Source organism: Clytia hemisphaerica, unplaced genomic scaffold (genome assembly GCF_902728285.1).
Source record: "Clytia hemisphaerica strain Z4C2 unplaced genomic scaffold, Clytia hemisphaerica genome assembly, whole genome shotgun sequence".
Lineage (NCBI taxonomy): Eukaryota > Metazoa > Cnidaria > Hydrozoa > Leptothecata > Clytiidae > Clytia > Clytia hemisphaerica.
The window spans coordinates 458239-475588 of NW_027103512.1; the positions used below are offsets into that span (position 1 = coordinate 458239).

Here is a 17350-nt window from a genome sequence, read left to right on the forward strand (position 1 = left end):
TGATTGAGGCTGTCTATTTTCAGTTTTTAAACATTAAAATATATTATAATACATTGATAATTAAAACGAAACTTATATTTTATGTATATTTTGTTAGTGTAGTGTAGGTCAGGGTCTTTTCGACTTTATCACATATTTTTGCCTACCCTTTTTTTTGGTCCCCTTTCCATTCCCCCTATTTTTTAGGGCGATTTCCCTCCTATCAGGATTACCTGTAGTGATAGAGTTGCCTGAAGTGGTCTCCAGTCATGCATGGATAGGCCCCATAGCTCAACTGCAGCCTTCTTCAGGCATAGTAGGTCCCCCTTTACCCTTCTTTGGGTAAATTTTTATCTCATATATATGATAGTACACGGTATAAGGATTATTTTTTTATTTTACCCCAAAAACGAAATTTTTGCAGTACATTGTAGGTAGACGCTCTTATTTACTTTATTTTAAGGGACATAGTAGTATTATACCAAAACGTTATTTGGTGATGAAAGAGAATTTAATAAAATTAGAAACATTTTCCTCAAAATTTCAAATACAGTAAAGACTCTCGTTAATTGAAGGGGAAAATTTTTTGATCAAATTAAAAGAGAGTTCAAACGATAGAAAATCACGATAATTTGAATTTTGAAGGTTTTTGACATGAAAGATCGAATTAGAGAAAAAATATCATTTTTACAAATATTTTAACTCGAAAGTATGTACACTTAAAGTATTCTACTTTCCAAGAAAGATTTTGGGGGCCATTCATAACAAAGTGAGAAAAATAGTGTAGTAGTTTGTCCATAAGTAAATTTTCACATTTCCTTTCACATAACTCTTTTAAAATTCTTTGCATCTTTGGATTCGAAATTTGTGATTGTTAACCTATAAAAGCGTCGAGAATGCATGACAGTCCACAGAAAATCGAAGCAGGAAGAGAAGATCGCTGAAAAGACGAAAAAATTGTTCGAATTATAGAAAGTTTCGAATAACAGAGGTTTGCATTATAGAAATATCACCAACCGATTTACCAGAACTTTCAAATCCACCAGAAGAATCACCAGAACCATCAAATCACTCAGCAGATTCACCAGAACCATCAACTCTACCAGCAGATTCACCAGAACCATCAAGTCCACCAGCAAGTTCAACAGAACCATCAAATCCACCAGCAGATTCATCAGAACCATCAACTCCACCAGCAGATTCAAAAGAACCATCACCTTTACTAGCAAAATCACCAGAACCATCAAATCCACCAGCAAAGTTCACCAAAACCATCAAATCCACCAGCAAAGTTCACCAAAACCATCAAATCCACCAGCAGATTCACAAAACCCATCAAATCCATCAGCAGATTCACCAGAACCATCAGCGCAACCGGTATAATCACCTGAACCATCACCTTCACTAGCAAAATCACCAGAACCATCAACTCCACCAGCAAGTTCACCAGAACCATCAATTCCACCAGCATATTCACCAGAACCATCAACTCCACCGTTATATTTACCAAAACCTATAATTTCCCAGTGGTTTTTCTGGGGTCACATCTTAGGGCAAGTGGGTCACATCTTAGGACAGCTTTTTGGGATCACATCTTGGGGCAAGTGGGGTCACATCTTAGGGTAGCTTTCATATCTTGGGGCAATCGGGTCACATCTTGGGGCAGGTTTCACATCTTAGGGCAGGTGTCACATCTTGGGGCTGTACACGTGTATACTGAAAATGCAGTGTCTCGCTCGGAATAGGACATTGAATACCTAGTCATTATGTGATGAAAAATGCGGATCCTTTGTGAGTCATAGCGACGCACAGCTGACAAGGAAAATATAATTTTTATTTAATTATAAATACAGCATGTCATTAAGAGGGTAATCGTTATTACCGCATACAAGCTTTCAAAATATTTTGACGGTAATTAGGTTAAAATTTTAGATATTGGTGACTATTCTCATCATTCTTCATAAAGTAAAAGCTTTAGACGATAATTTTTAAGGTGCGCCCTTGCTTGAGATTGGGTGTGTCGAATAAAATGTTTTTAGTCCTGTAGCCGATTGCTATAAAAGATTCTTCGACTCTTTCAGCAGTAGTAAGATAGTAAAAGCTATAGCATACTGGTGATGGCAAGACCGAAAAGCTTTTGCTTCAATTTCAAAAATGTGCTGTTCCCCTTTTCCTATACTCTGTACCAGAATGTATCTCTGGTTTATCGCTTCATAGGTAGTATGAAGGTAGTACACTACAGCAATAAATTTTGAAATTAGCTGCAGATACTGGGTCTGTGTATACAGACAACTTTTCCTAGCTTGATGTGAGAAATGTATCGAATTCAATTATATTCTATTATCTTAATTTTACCGCTTTTTAACCTTTTACCCCCTGTAACTCTCTCGCCGCCGCGGCCGCCACAAAATCACGTTTGGCCTTCCAATAAAAAAAACAAGAATTTCAAAATTGAGGAAAAAATTATGCAATAGTTATAGATTGGTGTGGGAAGCGGTCCTAAACTTGCCTTTCAGCTTTACAAATTCTATCAGATAGATGTTAGGTTTAGGAATTGTGTAAAATGTAAATATTTCTTTCCTCTTTCAGGCAAAAAAACTTGATTCTAAAATGTCAATTTCTCGATTGAAGGAGGAAAATTTTCCTGACACGGAATTTTTTCAATGTTTGCCGGATAAAGGACGATTAAGTTGTTGGTATAAATAGGGATGAAAAGTTACGCTGAATAATTGACAAGAAAGTACAGTGCATTGCAAAGTATCATCGAAATTTCAGTTGCAAGAATACTTATCATCACTTATTGGTAAGTGAAATATATCGGGGACAAACCATAGTCATTATAAAAAACCCCGGTCTGGCAATGTATTGGTTTAGCTTTTTGTTCAGTTTTGTTTTGTTACAAACAAAAGACAAGTTGCGATTCGCATACTTTTTGATCACGTTACCAAATGATCATATGATCACATGATCAAAAGGTTTGCAAAATAAATCGATTTTGGTACGTAAGCTCCATCATCTTTTAACAATAAAAAGAGACAAAGTCTTCCAGACCAGTGTTTTTATAATGACTATGGACAAACCAGGGAAGCTTAGCCCCCCCCCCAATATTTTTTTTGAAAGTGATTTTTTTTCATAAAATGGATATATTTTTTACCTTTAAATTTTGCCTTTATTCGAATTATTTTAGTTTTTTGAGTGTATTTTTAGCCAAATTAGAGATCTAGATTTCAAGATCCCCCCTCGACCAAACCATGGTTGGCCCTGACGGTGTCACTGAACTTATGCCCCCCCCAATATCAAATTGCTTCCTACGGCACTGTATTGTGCTGATATAAGCAAAAAATGTTTTTCTTTTCCTCTTTCTGACCATTCTTGCTACATATCCGTATCAATTCAATATCAAAAAGCTTGTAAATTAAAATTAACGAGTAAGCAAACGATATCCCTCTTTATTTAAAAACAAAACCTTTAACCCGGGCGTGGAAAATTTAGAATTTTTTGACGTAGATTAAATTGACATAACGATGCTATAAATAATTCCTTTATTTTAGTACTTTTTTAATTGCGGTTCCTTTTTAACCAGTTTGTCTTTGTTTATTTTGTTGACTTCCTAGCTAAGGAACATTAATATCAGCTGCACTTAACGGTAATTAGTGATAACATTAACTGACAAGGTGAATGGTAGATGCAAACAGTCTGAGGAAATATCCCATAATTATAAGAAACGAGTTTATCGTGTCCGCATAGCCGCGCCCCTGTGCGAATTTTGAAACTGCTCTTTAGTCATCTACTAAAATTGCTGATTCTTGCAAATATGTGTGTTTAATATTACTGGACTTCCTCATATGAAAAGGTGTGGCACTCAATAAAGAGAGAGAGAGAGAGAGAGAGATAAAAAGCCAGAAGAAGTTTTAGAAGAAGAAGCTTTGATTAATTTCGTTACTCTTCAGAAAAGTGGACGTAGAGACTTTTTGGCCAACTTTCAAGAGAACGATTTCCGTGTTTCCTTCATTAAAATCGGTAAGTTTAGTTGTGATATATTTTTCGACGAATTACCTGTGAAGAGAACCTTAGTCGAGTCGCATTCACGCAATTCCAGGAAATCTTAAGAGTAACTGATGGTCACAATACTGTTTCAAAGTGAAATTGGGCTCTTCCAGAAAATGTCCGTACATGGGGGGGGGGGGGGGTGGAGGATATATTGTCCGGGGGATAGCGAAAAATCATCAAAATTTGCCTTGTCCGGGGGGTAAATTTGCTCTGTCCGGGGGTTATTTGGGTTGTCCGGGGGGTCAACTGATGCTTGTCTGGGGGGCAAAACCCGTTGTCCGGGGGCCAAAAGTCACTTTAAATCACTGAAAATTGTTATATCCTCCACCCCCAATATTCAAATTTTTTCTGGAAAAGCCCATTATTCGTTATCAAAATATGCTTATCAAATATGTAGATCGGAAAATTTTTCAGGGGGAGCATGTTCCTTGTGGTAAATTTTATGTCATTATCTACGCGATCTTAGTTTTAATGTCTTATTATTGTATCCTTAAACTTTGGCTAATTGTCCCAATTAAATCTGATCTAAAACGGTCCTGACTCGATGACGGTGTAAAGTTAATTAACTAACAGATTCGCATCGTTTTTTATGAAGGAAAAAACTTTAGTTGATTAACTTTTTTATTATCATCGAGTCAGGACCGTTCTAACGACACTTGATCCGTCCTAATTATATGCCTACGGGTCAATTTTCTTACAGTAATCTTTTGATTGGCCCATTGATGCATGGCATAGTGTCCTCCTACTTGGATTTAAATATGAAAATTAGTAGTAAAAAGTATCAAAATGAACAATTTTTAAGTAAAAATCCAAAATTGAAGGCATTTTGAGCCCATTGCAATTCTTTTTAGGCATTTTTTGGCACTAAAGTCTTTGACCGGAAGTTGATCTGAGGGGGGGGGACTCAAACCGGGAATGGAAAATTTTCACTTTAGGTATGGGGCGATAGACCCTGAAGGACACTATACATGGTGGTCTCTGATTGACTTTAAGGTGCAAGATAACTGCTAACCAAAAACTTTACTGTACGTTTCTTAGCAACTGGCTTTAAAGTCTATTTCAAATTAGCTGGCAGTGTTTTTTCAAACCTCAATAACTTTCGATAGAATTTGAATTAGTTAGCGGTTTTGTGCTCGTTGAAAAGATAATCCGGAGTGGAATATTATCAAAATGAAAAAAAAAATTAAAATGGAAAAACAAAGATGAAAAACGAAGAAGAAGAAATTCAACTTCTTGTATCAGAAACTCTTCAATCTTAACGTCATAAATGCAAAAAAAGATTCAAAGAATATTCATTCAATCAAAAAATACAGCCTAAAACTTTGCCCTGGTTGACTTAAAAAAGGGCTCTTTTTTATTGATTTTTGATGATTTTTGAAGTCAATCATTGATAATAAACTTTGGACTATATCTTTTGATGGAATAAAGATTTTTAGAATTTTTTTTCAAATTAATGATGTTCTAAGATCAAAGAATTACTCGTGTGAAAATGCTACATATAGCACAATTACTGAAGAAGTTGATTTTTTTCTTCTTCATTTTCAATCTTAATTTTCCGATCTTTTTTGAGGTTTTTCTTTATGACAATATCCCACTCCATTTTGTCTTTTCAACAAGCACAAAATTGCTACTTAATTCAAATTCTATTAAAAGTTATCGAGGTTTGAAAAACACTACCAACTAATTTGAAATAGACTTTAGTGAGTTCATTGACTACGAAGTGTTTGTTTGTGTTGTTTGTTTTCGGTACTTATATTGTAATCGTCCTCATTGTAAACAATATCGATTAAGTGGTAATTAATAAGTTGTTCTACCTAGTTCCCCCCTCCCCACTTCAGCGTGGAGGATCACGATACTAAATTTGTTTGACTCAAAATTTGTATATGGAGATGATATAACATTTTTCAGTGATTTACTCCAAAAAAGAATCCACGTCAAACAAAGTTACTTAACAAGAACTAGCTTAGCTAAGTGGGTGTGATTTTTTATAATAATTTGCATTTTATAGCAAAACAAATCTGACAGGCTCTACTGACCCCCAAAGTATCCTAATTTTAATATAACATTCCTCCCGCCCAATGAAGTAGAAGTCCGAAGGGCTAGAAGTAAATCTCCTAGGTAGCTGGATTTGAAGCCATTAAATCCTACCAGTTTGCGCGGCCTAGCGCTAGTCCGCGTGGGTTTCATACAAATGCCAGATTGAAAGTAAGATTTACCGCCAGATTTTTAAAAATGTACAACTCGAAAACAAAGAAATCGTTAGATCCGTCATCAAAAATACGAAGCACATTTTAAAGGCTTCACTTTTTCTTCACTTTTTGTTGAGAAAGGTTGAAGATTCGCTTCTAGCTTCGCTTCGGGCTTTTATTTCATCGCTCCCTCCCCTACAGTGTATCTTTCAACCAGGCTGTAAGATCATTTTCTGAAAGAAACCGATCAACTGTACACCCCTGTCTCAGTGCCCCGGTAGAACTTTTTCCCTCAGTGGGGATGAAAATTTCTATCAAAATGCCAATGGGGATAGAAAATCTATTGTTTCCAGCTCGAAAATTCCAGTGGGGATGGTTTTGGAGTGCAATTTCTAACATTCAGTTTTCAGTGGGGATAAAATCATAGAGCAATTTCGCAGTGGGGTTGAAATTGTAGGATATTTTTTCCACCGGTGACGATTTTTTGGACTATTTTTCCACCGGGGTGGAAAGTGCAATTTTTCACATTCAGTTTTCAATGGGGATAAAATCTTAGAACAATATCGCAGTAGGGTTAAAATTGTAGGATATTTTTTCTACCGGGATGAGGGTCCACCGGGTCTGTGACACAGGGGTGTAACTGTAAAAAAATCCATATACTATAGGGCTTATTTATGAGCAATAACTATATTAGTCAAACCATATATCATATATCAGATTATTTTTAAAGACTTTGTGGTTAGCTTTTATTGGCATAGTTTGGCATCTTGTTGTTGTTATGTTTGATATTATAAAAAATATTGTTTATTTGTTGTTGGGAAAACAACTTGTTTATTTTATGATTCCTTAAGTCGGAAAACTTCGGTCTTCTTTGAGTTATATTACTTTATATCCGGTATTTCAGTTTTTTGGGCCGACTTTTCATTGGTACTTCAGGTGAATCATCCTCAGATGAGCCGGGGGTCATGAAAGGTGTTTAAAAAATTTACTAAAGATTATTCCCATAAAAAGAATATAGTGGTATAACGGTAATCGCCCTTATATTTTGTGCAGGAGGCCCTACTTTGATTCCCACTGTGATACTACGGTTCACTTGGCCTGGGTCAATGCATACCATGTGAGGGAAATCGGGTAAAATTATTCTGATACAAGTGATGGAAATTGTGGTGTATGGTGACACGCATCCCGTTCTACGTTCGCCGACGAGCACTACACTCTCCCACTTGGCTCGAGTGTCTTCATTGAGCATCATCATATCTGTGTGTCATGTGCACAGAATAAAGACAGTGCTAAGCATTCCAACCTGAAAAAGGAGGAATTGCCTTTTATAACCGCTGTTGATTAATCAATCCCAATTCATTTTTGAAAGAGTGTTGAAAAATAGTTGGCAAAACGAGATGATTACCACGAGGGGAATCATATCCGACATGACAACCCTTTATGATTCTTTGCACAGAAATATTTAGAACAGATTCTATTCTCTAACCCGGACAAAATACGTCAAAAGCATATTTTATTCTTCCAAATCGGTCATCCTCTCGAAATTCTTTCTTATTTGATCATTATTTTCATCTTTGAAAAAATCAAAGGAAAATGCCAAAATAAATCTACTTTAAATTCTCGCATCGTTTGATCTTTGGGAAAATACCACTTAATTATAAGGATATAAAGGAAGTCGTTTGATTGGATTGAAAGCAACTGCAATTAGAAAGTCCTAGTTGTAATATTCGTGATGAAGTAATGACGTCACCATCGAGATGAGTTTCATTCATCAACTACAGACTAAATTCCAAAAATCCGATTTGAAACAAGCTTAGTTGCGTATTTCGAGCGCATTCTTGGCACTATCTTCATTAATGGTATTTGCGCAATACACTTGTAAAAGCTATTATTACGCAATCTATTAAGATATTAGCATTATCATTCATTCAGATACAAAGTGGGGGAATTGATGTAAAAATAACGCTTGTCGAATGTTTTTCGATGATTTCGCTTTTTCAGGGCTAATAACTGCTTGAAATGTATAAAAATTGGAAAATGGAGTACTATTATGGAGTAATATTACTATGGTATTCCCTCTATTTCGGAACACTGCAATACAATCTGATTCATAAACAAAGTGAAACCGGGATCGTTATCTAAGGAGACTTCAAGCAGGAAGGAAAATTCACCAAAGGCTTTTGCTACTAAAGTGAGTTTTCAGCTGGTAAGGGTTGGCAGTTTTTGAAACTCAACAGCGGCAATATTTTTTAACTACTGCCCTTATCGGCTGTAAACTATGCGCATACATTTTTCTATATTTTGATATCATTAATAATAAATTTTTGTAACTGTACCTCCGGGAAATATAGACCCACTTAGTAAGCGCTGGGTGTTAAATAATTCCCACAGGGTCACTGAGGCAGGGATGTTGGAATCATTGGGCAAGCTGGCATCCACAGTTAGGTTTTCTGTAGACTAAGTCTACTTTTGGCCGAACTTTGCTTTTTGATAATTTTTTATCGCACCATCCAGTCTATAAAAAAGCTTTAAGGGGCTAGGTTTTCTGAAAGTTGTTTTGATTTGAATAGTTGAATTTGAAAATAGATATTTGCTGGAAATTCATTTCCGTTTCTCAACATTTAAAGTTGTGCAACTAATTATTTTAGTACAAACATTAAATCAAAGTAACTCATTAAACAAGCATGGTGAACCAATCATTCAACCAATCATTGCGTGATAGAAAGCATTTATCATGATATTTTGGACGCTTCATATAAGCACTCTAATCATCCATCACCACAAAAATTACCTCAAAATGAAGCCGCCTTCGATGCAATCCAAAATTGATATTTTCGGTCACGGATTTAGATAAAAACTAAAAGTTTTAGAAAAAAGAGTATTTTTGAGCCAGCCCTCTCTATACTCATAATCGCTTTGGAGACTTTCAATTATCAAATGATACCTAAATGAGATTACCAAGAACATCTGAAAAAAATGCTGACGATGTTCTTTCAACCGTAACAGGAAGCTCTTTATGATTTTCCTCTCACGTTGAAGATGTCGTCATAAATGAGATGACTCGACTCCAGTCTCTTTGATTATTTGTACCCTTTTCCTCTATAAAAGGGGACCACTTTATTGAGTTACTTGACAAAAATCATTTGCGAAGAATCAATGACTAAGAAAAGTTCTTTAAAAAGTTGGCTTATTTTGCTTTCAGATTATGGCTTTTTATTGGACATTCTTTCTGGCAATTATTGGAGCAAGTGCTTATGTTTACCCAAGGAGTAAATCAACGGTAAGTGATAATTACTGACTGTACGTGATGGGTGACTGACGCACTACTCTTGGGTATCTATTAGCCAGGGTAGGGTTGGAATAAGCGGGAGAGTTGAAAAAATTTGAAAACTTAATAAGCATGGGGGTTGGAATAAATATGTCCTGGGTGGAAATTTTTTTTAAAATTAACTAGCAGGGGGACGGCTATTAGGTACCCGAGAGTAACAGGCTATCGGTGTAAATAAAACCTGATGTTCATATGCCAAAGTACTCTTTACCGGAGTGTATGTCACGTTTATCGCTTCGTAGTACACTCTGTGCGCATTCTCTGTTTGATAAAAAAATTCCCTTACGGAGACCACGATAAAGTATGATTTATAAATGGCATCAACACTTCTCTCATCGTCTCCCCTCTCTCAACAACACTCAATCACAGCGGTCAGTTTGAAGAATCTCAAATGACAACAGACCCTATACGGCAATGAATTTTGATTTTACTTATTTGCCGATGAAGACGAGCTTCTTGTATAATTTTTTATGAAGCTGCAACTTGAAGGTTGGATTCCGTTTTAGAACTAATGTTAAATGATATCAACGATGACGCATGATTGATAAATCTTTTTCATCTTTTTTGCAGGACAATTTATGCAGCCAGCAATATTTCATGAGCAATTTCGTTAAAGACAGTAAGTAAAATATTATATGCTATTTAAAACTTCACAAATATTAAAATTTCCTGTTTAGCCCTGTCAACTTTTTCAATATTTTGATATTATCTCGTTTCAGGCTCAAATCTCAACGACACGCACTACAACCGCTTGAAAAACTGTTCCAATCCATTGAAGCAGTGCACCAGTTATGCTGGAAATTTCTCAATCACCTATGCAGAGGATAGAAAGAAAAGATATTTGATCATGTTGAAAGTGGAAAATATTCTCAATCAAGGTAAAAAATGGGTCCGCACGAAAGACTAGACTCAAAAAAAAATAGCCTTGGTATCAGGTGGGGTACTAGGTTTGCGAGATGTCTGAGCCAAAGTTTGAAATCGACCCTTAGAAAGACTTAATTCCGAAGATATTTTTGCCACACTTATTTTCCCAAAGTTTCAGCCAAAATTTTATTCCAATTTTTAAGAATTTATGACCCTTTGAAGGGGTCGATTTTTGATTTTCGTAATTTTGGAACAGAGACTTAATTTCGAGGGTGTGAAATAGAGACCCTTACCGCTCGCACATACCCGGCACCCATTTTGCCTCTAGCCCCCCCCCCCCCTCGAGATGGCTACAACGCTGTTTTAATGAGGCCTGGTCGAACCAATTGTTTTTTTGTACTGTTGATCGAGCTTGAGACCAATTCGCCTGGTTTCCTATCTAAATCAATTCATCCATGCAATACTTGGCCATAATCATTAAACAGAAAATTCCTGACCCTCTAAACATGATATGCAACCTAATAATGTTGCATGTGTGGTCTTCGAATTGTAACAAAAGAGACTCTGATTCAGGTCCTAATTAAATTTCAATTAATTGTTAATTTGGTTACTTTTCCCATGCTGTGTGGTCTTGAGCTAAAATAAACAATTACAGTATCACTAAAGCCAATATTATAATCAAAACACATGTAAGCAAAGGTGTGTTCTAAATATCAACTTTCTTACTTTCCATAACAACACCATGTCACCACTATTGAGTTTATTGAGTATTCAGTAGTTCGTTTATGTCATATCTAGGTTGCTGGGGATATGCAATGAGAATCAACGACTCTCTTCGCACAGAAACTGAATATTTCAACACAGATGGCTCAACCAAAGATTTCCAAGCATATTATTACATCAAGCTCGGCTTCACTTACGAATTCCTTTTGACTCCACTACCGACAGGAAAACCTTTGAGGATACAAACCACATCCCCAAGTAAGATACTAAACAACCCATCCCTGTTTCACATCCCCGAATAAGATACTAGACAACCTACCCCTGTTTCTCAGCTGTCAATGGAATCATCAAAAAGACTTTTCCGGAGTTATTTTGATCTGATTACTCATTTTGAAATGTCAGTTTGTCTTTTTCTTATCCCTGGAGAGTTAAATGAATCTAAGGAAATTCCCTTTTCTGGGAAACTCCCTTTTTATACCACAAGTAGTTATTAAGCGCTCTTCATAGGTTAAAATATTACTCTACTCAAAGTATTCGAAGGGAACTATGTTGCTAAACGTGTACATTAGTAAAATAACATATGAAGAGCAGTATCTTCAGATATATACGCTTTTTATAGGAAAAACCAATAAGTCAAATGATTCTGGCTGGGCTGCTCTTAAATTTATATGAGTTTTTCAGCCTTAAATGTCAATATTAATTAAAATGGAAACATGTACTTCTCAGTAATTTCTGAAATCTGAGGTTCAGATTCTTCTTAATTTGTTCTTAGGTTTTGGCCAAATTTCAGCCTCGTATTCTTATAAAATTGTTCTTATAAAAAACGTGTGAGACAAGGCACGGATGTCACTCTAAGTAGACTATAAATCACTCCCTTGACACATTTGTTAGCATTTGAAAGAATTTTGTCTCAGATGAGAGGTCACTCTTAACAAAAATTACTGTAGGGCTAAGATCATTCCTTTTGAACGCAAATCAACTCTATGTGTTCGTTTTGCTGCGGTGGCACCTTAATGAAAGTTATGGCTAGTATTAAGAACAGAGCTGAAGGGTGTAAGTTTTTTCTCTTAATTTGAAATCTGGAATATGTCTTGACGTTATTAATTTCCCTTTTTTTACAATATTCACACAAGTCTTAGAACTTGACAGTGTATGGTTATATTTGTTTTTTTTTTGTAAATTTGCACTGTTTCTGTAAATTTCCAGGTCTGTGTGAAATGGGAGTGTTGGAGATTATAACTACACGTAAGTGCAAAGTATTTGTTTTTATTGTTGTTGATTATTGTCGATGTTTGTCCAAATACATCTTAAGGGTCCTTGCGCTAAAAGCTTGATCAAAAAGTTTTTCACGTTAAAAAAAATTACCCTTAAACTTAAAAACCACATTAAGAATATTTAAAACAACTACCTCTTTTGGGACTGCCCCTTTTAAAAATTTCTCACAACGTCTATTTGCTTTAAATGAGAGTGCACACTTTTTCTACTATGTGAAAACCATGCCAGTGTAATTAGAGTAATAGAATTCACCTATAGCAAATGGACTTTAGAGTTTTTTTGATGAAAATGTATAACAAGTTCTTCAAATTAAAAGAAAGAGACTTTGATTTGCTCGTTAAAACTTTAAGTTTCATGCCGCCCGTATGGACGACAATCATCAGCTAAATCTAATAAAATCTAACCTAAATATAATAAGTTCTTCAAAGTAATCAAAATACTTATCATATGCAACAATTTTTAGGTTTGACGAATGGAGAATTGTTCAACAACTGTAAACATCTACCAGGTAAACGTTTTTTTCAATAGATGATGCTTGATGTCAAAAAATACATCACACACCACTGTCTCACAGCCCCGGTGGAACTTTTTTCCTCAGTGGGGATAGAAGTTCTATTCTTCCAAGGTTAAAAAACCCAGTGGGAATGGTTTTGGAGTGCAATTTTTAAACATGGAATTTCGAGTTTCAATAATGAAATCAAAGTCAAAGGTATTTCAAGGGTATTTTTCCGCCGGGGACGAAATTTTTGCTGAATTTTCCAGTGGGGCACAGGGTATATCACTGTTAGTTTGAGGATATCGAATGATGAAAGCAATATGACGCATCCCTTTAGATTTCAGTCACTTTTCAACATTTTCAGATTGTTATTTTTCTCTCACAACCCCTCACAAGGCCATCAGGTAAACGTTTTTTATAAGAACAAACTATATAAGAGCATAAGGCTTTGATGGCTATAATATTAAGAACAAGCTAATAACATTTTAAGGCTTTTTAGACTCTAAGACACACGATTTCTTAGGAAAAATAGACAAAAATACTCAAAAAATGGTGAAAAGAACATTATATGTCAAGAACATTTTTAGGCTTAAAACTCAAAAAGCTAAGAACATCTGAAGGCTTCAAAAATTTTGGATGTTCTTATAAACAAACGTGTAAATGAACATGTTTTCATTTTTCAGGATTCCTTGAGCGACAAAAAGTAGCGAAACAGATTTGCGATAAATATCCAAATGACATCATCAAACGTACCCAAGCCGCAAGAAGAAATTTGGTGGAACACAACTGCAAATTCGAACTCAGTTTCAAAAGTATTTTCTCATTGAAGTAAATTTTACCTTGGCTTTTTTCTACTATAATTTTTCTATGAATCTTTTGTATTTATTTTTGTAATGAACTTAATAAAAATATATTTTTTCAAGATATAAATCAGTACTTTGTTCCGTTTTCTTGAATTGAAGGCACAATACTGTTAAGTTTCAATTCGAAATAAACGGACTCTGTTAAGTCTGTTAACCCTCGTGTTCATACTCCGTATAGTTAATGGTTACTTTAATGGGATAAATTTTCGCGAAAATTAAAATTTGCGGTTGAGCTCATCCGCAAAATTTTAAGATTTCGCGGGGTTTTAATTTCGCAGATGGCATTATCGGGAGACAATATTTTCATAATTTCATGTCTTTTTACTGCCCAATTTTACATACTGGTTGCTGAAATACGCAATATTAGCGTTTTTTTATGTCAGTAAAAGCAATTATTTGACATGAGTTTTGTGTCAAAAAGTTTTCGCCGAATAGAGCTTCCCAAATTTCCATTCGGACTTAATTTCGCAAAATTCAATCTCCGAGAAAATTTATCCCATTAAAGTATTCGTCATGAAAATCATATTTCAGACACAGTATGCGATCTTTCACATTTGAAAAATGTTAGATGTTCAGTCTTGGGAAGCCATCTACCAATCTGTAAACAATAGAATCTTCTGAACTCTTTGACATGTCCCCAGTACACGAAAACATTGATAACACTATTAAAAAAAGTCACATCCATTAAAATAACTGTGATTTCAACGATAAGAGCATTGTGATTTCCTTCGATAATGAAAACCACGTAAAGAATTGTTAAAATCACACTTGGTGCAAACACTGTCACCGATGCTACCACAGTCATACATTTCAGATTTGCCAGAGCTCTTTTATTCCTCGCATAAATTCGTTTTTCATGAACATTTGATACCACATCTTGACAGTTTTGGTTTTTCAAATATTTTGAAATGTTTGTATTGAAGTGAAGGATAAGAATTATGGGTAGAATGCAAATAACAACAGCATGGATGATATATAATGATACCACTATTTCTATCGAGGGAGCTTGTCCCGCCTTACATAAACAACTTTCTTTATCCATATATCTCCTTTCATCAAATGGGATGTAGAGAAGATAGCCGGTGATACCTGGTACTATACAAATGAAGTGAATGGACCATTTTGGGAGCTGTTTTGCGAAAGGTTTGGTGATTTTTTGAAAACGGTCAAATGAGAGTGCACATAATATCCAAATGGAGGCTGTGGATAACCCTAAAGGGAGAAGCCACAATTTTGTACATACTTCAGTTGCAAACTCGCTTGCTGGTGCAAAAGAGGTTGAGACTACCACAAAAAGCCTTGAGACACATATGCATAAATCACTTATTGCCAGATATGCGATGAATATATAATAGGAATTCAGTTTGTACCACGACTTGGTAAGAAAAAAGTACAATATGAGGACATTACCAGGAAAGCCAATACAAAACAATATGAATGCTGTCATTAAATTGACCCAATAAACTCTTTCGTCTGAAGAAATTTCATCCATATTTCTAATATTTCTAAATTCAAAAAATCAAAAGTAAGAGAGATTTTTTACAAAGCATTTATAAGGTTTTCTACAGCTATCAATCTTCCCTCTTAGAAAAGGTATGGGTTCGAGTTTATTCTTGTTTATTGAATATTGCAAAAATGAAACAAAAATAATTTTCCTGCACTAATAAAGTTGAAATTGGACGAGAGTTAGTTTGAACCCAGACCTCTTTCCAAGAGTCTTCTCAATAGAAAAGCACAGATATATTATGAATTAACTGAAACATTTTGATAACTTGATACTCACATCTTAATTGCGGATCCTAAATTATTTAAAAAAATATTTGTTATGCGGGTGTTTTGAAATAAAGTAACTATCATCCAAGCGATACTTTGCTGGGAATATATCTGGTAAACATGGCCTGCTTCTTAATATTGGGCCAACTGAAATGATAAACACGAGAATTTCGAATAGATTTTAAATGAAACAGCTCCCAAATAAGTATATTTTATCATAAAATTTCATAAATTTTTGCAGATACGAAAGAAAATTCGAGAACAAATTTCTTTTTCAAGGGAAAATCATCTAGGCCCAATAAGACACTCTTGTCTCAGTTATCCACCATTCGATGAAAAAAAATACCCAGTGCGATCACCATGTTACGATAAACACCAAGAAACTAAGAATGATGAGTATTGAAAATCTCCTTTATTTATGGATCGGGTTATCCGGCCCCTTATCCGTTTGTCTATCGCTCCCAGTGCTGTGATAGGACTACTTGTAGTTTTCCTGTGGACAGGTATTTCGGGTCTTTGAAAAGGGGTTGTACAAAATTATGTATGTTATATCAGAATTTACTTAAAGTTACTAAGTTTACATGAAAATATCCTTTGGTCATCCGCCCTTACTTCCAGTTGTTTGGAACATTTTGTTTCACAAAATTATTTGCGATTATATAGATTTTCCGGTGGCATATATTTATCTTCCGCTTTCCCAAGTTCAGATACACACAAACTCGTTTTATTTCCATGAAATCTGAAGTCTTTGCACATATGTACATATCTATCATGCATTAAGGAAATATCAAGACATCAATTTATCCTTTTTTTACTGATGATATTTGTTTGTCAGTTTGTTAACAGTCAGGTCTGGTGAATATTCTTTGTGTTTATTTTCCCCGATGATTAACGATTATCGAGTTTGAATCGATGTTTGGTGGGTAGACTTGGTAATCGAGCTCTTCGAACACTCTTGAAATCGTTTGCATCGGAAAAACATTCCAAATGATGCGAGTGTTGGGTCTTTGTTGATATGCATGGGAAGCTAATGTCCTTGTAACCTAAAAATGTAAAAATGTAGTGCTCCATTAACATACTGCAGATTTCTCTTTCCCAACATGATCTAAGGAAAAAACTTGCAAAACAAGGTCCTTACAAATTTTTAAAGGTAAATTTCTACACCCCCTTCTCGCAGACCCGGTAGGATTTTTTCAGCCAGTGGGAGATAAAAATAACAGAAAAAGCTTGATGGGGATTGACATTTCCATATTTTTTATGGCTGGGGATTTCAATTCTTTTGTTTTCGAGTCATAAAAGAGTATTTCACCTTTCAAAGCCCTAATCTCGGTAAAAATCAAACATTTTGGAATCTTTTTTGGTTCAGGTGATGTATCTATTTAGTATCTAAAAATATAATTTCGCAAAATTTTTGTGGAAGTATCTTTCCTTTAAAATCTCCAAAAAACCTCATTTTTGGCAATTTTCTCCACTAAATTTCCATACGAAAACAGCTATAAATAACTTGGGATGTAGCCAAATAGAAAATATTTCCGAAAAAATCTAAATAAAGAAATTATTTGTCATTAACTTAAAAGAAGTTTGAAACAATAAAATGATTTCCCCAAGAGATTAGGCTTTTTTTGTGAAAAGTATATGAATAGCGTCGTTATGACGTTTTATTAAGGTCCATGCCACACTTATTCCTTAATTACTCATGATGTAATTACTTAAATTCATTTTTTCAAAAGCAGTTTGTTCTTAAACATGTCAAAGAAGCGAAAACATAAGGTTTTTCATCAAATTCTGAAATTGATTTTTCACTATGACC

The 17350-nt window shown here is 35.0% G+C and overlaps 1 protein-coding gene across 2 annotated transcripts; it reads left to right on the forward strand.

Moving 5' to 3' along the window:
- Positions 1-2572: 2572 nt before the first annotated feature.
- Positions 2573-13797, forward strand: LOC136799235 (uncharacterized). Of its 2 annotated transcripts, XM_067055924.1 has the most exons (9): positions 2573-2782; positions 3930-3999; positions 9421-9498; positions 10117-10165; positions 10266-10424; positions 11209-11391; positions 12340-12378; positions 12872-12916; positions 13588-13797. In XM_067055924.1, the coding sequence occupies exons 3-9, from the start codon at positions 9424-9426 to the stop codon at positions 13734-13736; spliced, it is 699 nt and encodes a 232-aa protein (XP_066912025.1). In that variant the 5' UTR covers positions 2573-2782; positions 3930-3999; positions 9421-9423; the 3' UTR covers positions 13737-13797. The 2 variants fall into 2 exon arrangements, with proteins under 2 accessions (XP_066912025.1, XP_066912024.1); XM_067055923.1 differs by lacking the exon at positions 3930-3999.
- Positions 13798-17350: the final 3553 nt, after the last annotated feature.

Excerpts from the sequence above, each read along its gene's own strand:
- LOC136799235 (XM_067055924.1), top strand. The coding sequence starts at position 9,424 with ATGGCTTTTTATTGGACATTCTTTCTGGCAATTATTGGAGCAAGTGCT. Across the intron at positions 9,499-10,116 it reads ACCCAAGGAGTAAATCAACG|GACAATTTATGCAGCCAGCA; the intron begins GTAAGTGATAAT and ends TCTTTTTTGCAG. Across the intron at positions 10,425-11,208 it reads GGAAAATATTCTCAATCAAG|GTTGCTGGGGATATGCAATG; the intron begins GTAAAAAATGGG and ends TGTCATATCTAG.